The 7,500-nt window shown below is 44.9% G+C and overlaps 1 protein-coding gene across 1 annotated transcript in view; it reads right to left on the bottom strand.

Annotated features, from left to right (window-relative positions):
- Positions 1-7,500, bottom strand: part of ppfia3 (PTPRF interacting protein alpha 3) — a 42,714-nt gene that overhangs the window by 15,819 nt on the left and 19,395 nt on the right. The window contains exons 11-17 of the mRNA XM_031558998.2: positions 6,832-6,966; positions 5,906-5,989; positions 5,199-5,330; positions 4,317-4,379; positions 4,103-4,182; positions 3,656-3,821; positions 258-451 (exon numbers count right to left, since the gene is read on the bottom strand). Of these exons, the coding sequence (XP_031414858.1) occupies positions 258-451; positions 3,656-3,821; positions 4,103-4,182; positions 4,317-4,379; positions 5,199-5,330; positions 5,906-5,989; positions 6,832-6,966 (854 nt within the window). The remainder of the gene's footprint in view (positions 1-257; positions 452-3,655; positions 3,822-4,102; positions 4,183-4,316; positions 4,380-5,198; positions 5,331-5,905; positions 5,990-6,831; positions 6,967-7,500) is intronic.

The following is a 7,500-nucleotide window of genomic DNA, read 5'->3' as shown; positions in this document are numbered from 1 at the left end:
ACATCCTCTGATGCCCAACGCTTCTGTCCCAGCACTGTTATAAACCCCGTCTCATGAACCATGAACCATGAAACATCTGATTCCCCGTCCCCTGGCCTAGACCGCTGTTATATCCCCTCTCTTAAGCCCTTTTAGCCCCGGCTAGATTCTGCTCCTACTGCCCCAGAACTCGGCGCTGATGCCCCCCTCTCCTCAAGCCCACATTATCCGCTCTTTGAGCCCCGCTTAAGATCCGCCCCAGGCCCCCGTTCTCTCACTTGATCTCCTTGTTGATGGCCTCCAGCTGCTCCTGGAGCATGATGGCCAGGGTCTGCACGTCCGTCTGGCCGCTGGGCGAGAGCAGCTCCGACCCGAAGAGCGTATCGCGATCGTCGTCGTCGTCCGAGCAGCCGCCCTCCACGCCAACCTCGAAGCCGGTGCTCAGCAGAGTCCCGCCGTCCCACTCTCCATACTGTGGCGGGGGGGGCGAGAGGCAGGGGAACTCAGTTCAATTCAATTACATTTGATTCACTTGTATAGTGCCTGAAAGAATTGACACAGTTGCAAGGCCCGACCTCCCCAGAGTAAGGACGTAGGGAACGGTTCACTCGTTTGTCAACCTGTTTATATTCTATTTCACATTTTACCTTTATTTGTTAATCGCATCGCCTCTTACCTTTCAGGTATTTATAAATTATAGTTTTTTTTTATGTGTTTCCAATACTGCTTTGGCAATACAAGTGCCAATCAATTAAATTCAGTTGTATTTATATAGCGCCAAAACAGTAAAATAGTTTCAAGATGCTTTATAAAAATTGTCTCAAGGTGTTTTAAATAAAGTTTAATAAAGCACTTTTTAATTTGAATTTGAGAGACAGAATGTCTAGGAGAGAAAAGGCAAGACAAGACGAACATGTCTGGAGAAGGATAAGGGACCTTCTATAACTCTAAATACTCTAAATACAAAATTAAGGACAGCACTTGACTCTGTAGCACCATTGAAACAAAAAAAGGTTTTAGCCAAACAAAAAGCTCCATGGAGAAATGAGGAAATGATTAAACTTAAGAGATCCTGCAGAAGGTCTGAGCGTACATGGAGAAAGACCAAGCTACAGGTCCACCTTGATATCTTTAAGGATAAACTTTCAGTCTTTAATAAAGCAATAAGAAATGCTAGGAAGGATCATTTCTCTAATTTGATATCTACAAATTCTAACAATTCCAGGGTCCTCTTTTCAACAATAGACAGCCTTATAAATCCTGCACCTAAAGTAGATGATAGTCTCTTTTCCACCCCCAAATGTGAGGAATTTGCAGCATTCTTCAGAGATAAGATAACGAACATTAGGAAAAATATTGCTCAAGAAATTCCAAATGTCTTGTTTTCTGATCCCCTTCCACCATGCTGTAACAGTATGAGCTTTTTTGCACTGGCTGATATAGAAATGCTGAGCAAAGTAGTGTCACAACTGAAGCCGTCTACATGCCCTCTTGATCCCCTTCCCACCAAATTTTTTAAGACCATCTTTGACTCTGTGTCTAAGGACATTCTAGCCATTATAAACTGTTCCCTGCTTACAGGTATTTTCCCATCAGAACTTAAAACTGCCCTGGTGAGACCCCTCCTGAAGAAAAGCAATTTAGACTCTTCAGTTCTAAACAATTTTAGACCCATCTCTAACCTTCCCTTTCTAAGCAAAATCCTGGAAAAAATTGTCTTTAAACAGTTAAATAATTTCCTAGATGCTAACTGTGCATTTGACACCTTCCAATCTGGTTTTCGCTCCAATCATACCACAGAAACGGCATTAGTCAAGGTTGTAAATGATCTCAGGATTAACGCTGACTCCAAAAAACTATCTGTCTTGGCCCTTCTGGATCTGAGCGCAGCCTTTGATACTGTTGATCACAATATCCTTATTGATAGACTTGAAAATTGGGTTGGCCTCACTGGTCCGGTCCTAAACTGGTTTAGGACCTATCTAACTGGCCGGGAATACTTTGTCGCCCTCGGAGACCACAGCTCAAAAAACATTTGTATGACCTGTGGGGTCCCTCAAGGATCCATTTTAGGGCCCTTACTTTTCAGTCTATACATGCTACCCCTTGGTAGTGTAATTAGGAGGCACAACATCGACTATCATAGCTATGCAGATGACACCCAGCTCTATATTTCTGTAACACCCAACAACTACAGCTCTATTGATTGTTTGGTAAATTGCATTTCTGATATAAATGTATGGATGTCACAAAACTTTCTCCAGCTAAACCAAGATAAAACAGAGGTATTAGTCATTGGTGAAAAAAACGAGAGAGAGAAACTAACTGCACACTTAAAAACACTAGCACTTAACACCAAGCACCAAGCCAGAAACCTAGGCGTCATACTTGACTCAGATCTCAATTTTGAAACCCATATCAAAAATATAATTAAAACATCTTTTTATCACTTGAGAAACATTGCTAAGGTGCAACCGTTTCTCGCTCAGGCTGACACCGAAAGACTGATGCATGCGTTTATCACGAGCAGGCTAGACTACTGTAACTCGCTTTTGTCTGGTCTACCAAAAAAAGCCATTAGTCAACTACAAACAATACAGAATGCAGCAGCGCGAGTCCTCACTAAAACAAGACGGAGAGCGCACATCACACCAGTATTAAAATCACTGCACTGGCTACCTGTTAGTTTTAGAATAGATTTCAAGGTTCTCCTACTAGTCTATAAATCACTCCATAGTCATGCACCTGAATATATAATAGACATGCTCTCAAGGTACACACCCAGTAGATCCCTGAGGTCCTCCGGCACTGAACTTCTAACAGTTCCAAAAGCCAGGACAAAGAGACATGGGGAAGCAGCTTTTAGTTTCTATGCCCCCAACCTTTGGAACACTCTGCCAGAATACCTAAGAATGGCCGAAACGGTTGAAACCTTTAAACATGCACTTAAGACATACCTCTTTGATCTCGCTTATCACTCACTGTAAAATGTATTTAACATCTATGGAACATTTATTTATTTACTTATTTCTGTCTCTTTTCAAGTGTTTGTACCCCCCCCCCCCCCCCCCCAGCAGCTGTCTCTTAGTTTGACGATAACTGTGCTGAGCAGTCCTTTATGGTGCCAGTGCGGTTAGTACGTAATTTCCTGTTCATTTATCTCTGGCAAAATCTGTGTCTTTTTATAAGTGTTTTGTAACTTGTAAAATGTATTTATTTAACATTAATGTACCATTTATTTATTTACTTATCTGTGTCTCTTTACAAGTGTTTGTAATCCCCCCCAGCAGCTTAGTTTGACGATGACCGTGCTGAGTAGTCCTTTACGGTGCCAGTGCGGTTAGTACGTTTATTTTATTTTATTTATTTATCTCTTGAAAATCTGTGTGTTTATTTTTTTTACAAGTGTTTGTAAACCCCCCCCCCCCCTTTTCTTTCCTACTGTGAGGCGCATTGTGTTACTTCCTTGTATCAAATGCGCCGTACAAATAAAGTTTGATTTGATTTGATTTGATAAGAAATAACACTCTTTACTAAAGTACTCAAACACAGTACTTGTGGCTAGTTTTGTTAACTAGTGTTGCTGACTAGTTTGTGTGTGTGTGTGTGTGTGTGTGTGTGTGTGTGTGTGTGTGTGTGTGTGTGTGTGTGTGTGTTAGTTACACTAGAGGCTCACCTTGTTGCTCTCTTCCCGTGCAGGACCCCATCGGCCACGATGGGTCCGCCTGACCACGCTCCCTGTGCCAGTGTTGCCATAGTGATCCAAGTGGGCAGTGGAGCCAGCTGGAAGGGAGCCGCCCCCTTGGGAATACCTCAGCTCCAGAGCGCTACCAGGAAGAGACCTGAGCAAGCAAAAAAACAGATCAAAAACAGTCAAGTCACAGATAAGGAATACGAAGTAGTGTGTGTGTCTGTGTGTGTGTGTGTGTGTGTGTGTGAGTGTGTGTGTGTGTGTGTGTGAGTGTGTGTGTGTGTGTGTGTGTGTGAGAAAGAGAGAGAGAGAGAGAGAGAGAAAGGAAAGAGAGTGAACCAGAGTCACTGTGTTGTGATATTCAAGACATTCGAGAGAATTCAATGCAAGCCTGGTTCAGTAGACGCGTGTGTGTGAGAGGGAGGGGCTTACCGGGAGTAGGAGGAGCCAGGCCTTCCTCGCAACTGGTCTAGTTCCAGTTGAAGTCTCTCCAACTCTGCAATAAGCTGGTCCTGTGGAAGAAATTAACAGAGAGAGAGAGAGAGGGAGAGAAAGAGTGAGAATCAGACAGATGATAAAAAAAGATAAAGGAAATCATTGGCCAGGGGCTTTTTGCAGGGACAATCTGAGACTGAAGATTTGGCACCTTGTTTGCGAGGAGATCATCTTGGATCTTCTTCATGTTGGCCAGCTCCTCAGACAGAGCATTCTAGTGGGGAGCAGAAAAACAAATCAGTCATTTGCCCTGCGCTGGCAGCTACACAAACTAGCCGGTGTCTGCTGGTGGAATGTGTGAAGTGATCTCAAAGGAGAGGCCTTCAAAATGAGCTGGATTCAGTTAGGCCAGCCTGCAGTGAGCATCATCAAAACCAACGAAATGCTGACAGCTTTTCCAGAAGGAGTCATACTTGACCCGTGTTCGACCTCACATGTATGGATTCCTGGGACTGCACTTGTCCAAACAACACTTCACATTTGAAGTGAAGTGTGTAGTCGCATACATAAATAGTTTTGTTATTTTGATTGTACAGTGACTAGTGCATTCCATCAGAGCTTTATAAACCGACTTAGCCGCAGGCTCAGATGTTGAACAGACATTGGCAAAACCGGCCTCTCTAGCTTGATAACCAGTAGCCTACAACATCGTTCACGAATGGCCGCAAGGTTGGGAGGAGATTCAGAATGTCACAGTGATAAATGTGGTTGTTGACTGATTCTTTTGGTGGATGTACACCATTGAAATAAGGGTATATACTGGATGTCTTGACTAGTGAATGGTGGGGTTCTTTGAAGACGTGAAGAGCCTGTTGTTAACTGAGGCCGGTTCTACAAAGATGGAAAGCAAAAAGGGCTCAATGAGGAAGATTGCTCTTAGAGGAATCTTTAAAGGCTCTTTCATGGGTACAATCCAAGCAAGTGTGAGAATGAGATAATGAATGAGTTAGAACGCCTATCGTGTTTTTTGTTAGTTTTTTTTTTAATACAGGCACGGTGTGGGTATTTTTGGTCAGGCAGCTGAGTGGGACACCTTTTCCTCCAGAGCGGCCATCCTCTCCTTCAGGTGAAGCTGGAGTCTCTCGTTGGACTCGGACAGCAGCTTGTCCACGGTGTCCGAGAGACGCTTGTTGTGTTCATCGTTCATCTTCTCCCTCTGTCTCGCCTGGGGGAGGCAAGCAGCGCGGGAGAGCAAGAGAGAGAGAGAGAGAGAGAGAGAGACAGATAGAGAGAGAGGAGGAGGAGGAGGGCGAGAGAAAAAACAGGGGAGGGGGGAGGGGTTGAATACCGAGCATTATGCTTGACTGGCAATGAAGAGAGAAAGCGAGGGAGCAAGGGAGGGGAGGGAGGGAGAGAGGGAGGAGAGAAGAGCAAACAGAGAGAGAGAAAGAGAGAGGTGAGCGAGAGGTGAGAAGAGCAGCTCAGAGAGAAAGCACGAGAGAAAAAAGTAGAATTGAAGAAGAGGGGGGGAGGGTAGAGACAGGGAGATTTAATCTGACATAACCAAAAGAAGAAGAACAAATGACAAAAAAAACTCATTACAGAGCGTGTGAAAAAGCACACAAAGAGAAGACAAAGAACGAGAGGGAAAAAAAAGAAAAAGAGACAGAACAAGACAGACACAGAGAGAGAGAGAGACAGACACAGAGAGAGAGAGAGAGAGAGAGAGAGAGAGAGAGAGAGAGAGAGAGCGGCAAGAGAGGTGGTGAGAGAGAGGAGGAAAGCAAGGCTGTGACTCACTCTCTGTAACTCCTGATTCTTCTCCTCCAGTTGTGCCTCCAACTGTCGCAGGCGCTCCTCAAAGTTGCCATGGCGCTCCTCCGCCTAGGCAACAGAGGGAAAAGAGACAGACATAGGGAGAGAGAGAGAGAGCGAGAGAGAGAGAGAGAGAAAGAGAGCAAGTGTCACAATGCTGCTTTATTCAATTCTGCAATCAACAAAAGAAACGCACACTGGTTGTCTTGTGTTTCGATCATCTCTAGCTTCCCATAAAAGCGCAGCGTAATTACACATGGTCGTGTGCTGTTATATAAGACGCAGGCACGCTCAGATGCACACAGTTCTCAGCACAGGAGCGCAGCCACCACCAACAGGAAGAGCGTCTCTCAGTGCATATAAACCCACAAACACACACACACACACGTCTCTCTCTCTCTCTCACACACACACACACACACACACACACACAAACACACACACACACGTGCAGCCGCAGAAGTGTTGGCTACTTCATAAAGAATATGCCCGGAGCCCTGAATGAATACAACTACAGACCGCTTTATATACACACACAGATGCACACAGATGTGCATACACACACCCTCTCTCTCTCTCTCTCTCTCTCTCTCTCTCTCTCTCTCTCTCTCTCTCTCTCTCTCTCTCTCTCTCTCTCTCTCTCTCTCTCTCTCTCTCTCTCTCTCTCTCTCTCTCTCTCTCTCTCTCTCTCTCGCGCGCTCTCTCGCTCTCTCGCTCTCTCTCTCACACACACACACACACACACATACAAACTCAGGTGACACACAAGCAATTACCATGCTGACACATACATACACACACACAGACATGTCCAGACAGGCACACACATGCGCATACCTCCTAAACACACACACATATGCGCATACCTCTTAAACACACACACACACACACACACACACACACACACAGACCTTGTTGAGCGCTGCCACTCTCTGAGCGAGCTGGGCCTCGATCTCCGGCAGGGTCTCGGCGCGTTGCAGGGTCTGCTGCAGCTTCTGCTTGGCATCGTCCAGCCGCTCCTGCAGCTGCCTGTTCTTCTCCTCGCTCTGTGGACGGACAGACAGACAGAACGAGTGAGGAGGAGGAGGAGGAGGAGGAGGACGGGGAGGAGGAGAGGGACTAACCCTCCCCTCAAATCACACACACACATAACATGGATTCTTCCCAGCTCAAGAGTAGTGGGATAGGTGACAGCAGGAAGGTTTTTGTCCTATTGCTAAAAGGTGCAATATAAAACAGTATATAAGTATATCAAATGATTAAAATATGTTATTCAATAAATCGGTAGGCATGATGACACACACAATTCCACATGGCAATGTAGAAATTCCACATCCAAATAGTTCTTCAAGATGTCATCTGTTATAAACACACTATTGCAGTTCTACACAGACACTGTAAACTGTACCTCACCCTCAAATGATTGTCAGTCATCAACATGTCACATCACTGAGTGTGTGAGAAAACAGATCCTTATCATTCCAATAATTTAGGTTATGTATTGCATCTATGTGCCCCTGGCCAGAGACAAAGACTCAACATGCCTTCAGGCAGAGACAAACACCTGTGTAATATTTCAT

This window comes from Clupea harengus, chromosome 1 (assembly GCF_900700415.2).
Source record: "Clupea harengus chromosome 1, Ch_v2.0.2, whole genome shotgun sequence".
Taxonomy (NCBI): Eukaryota; Metazoa; Chordata; class Actinopteri; order Clupeiformes; family Clupeidae; genus Clupea; species Clupea harengus.
Note: the sequence above shows the minus strand (reverse complement) of the source record. Positions and strands in the feature narration are given on the sequence as shown.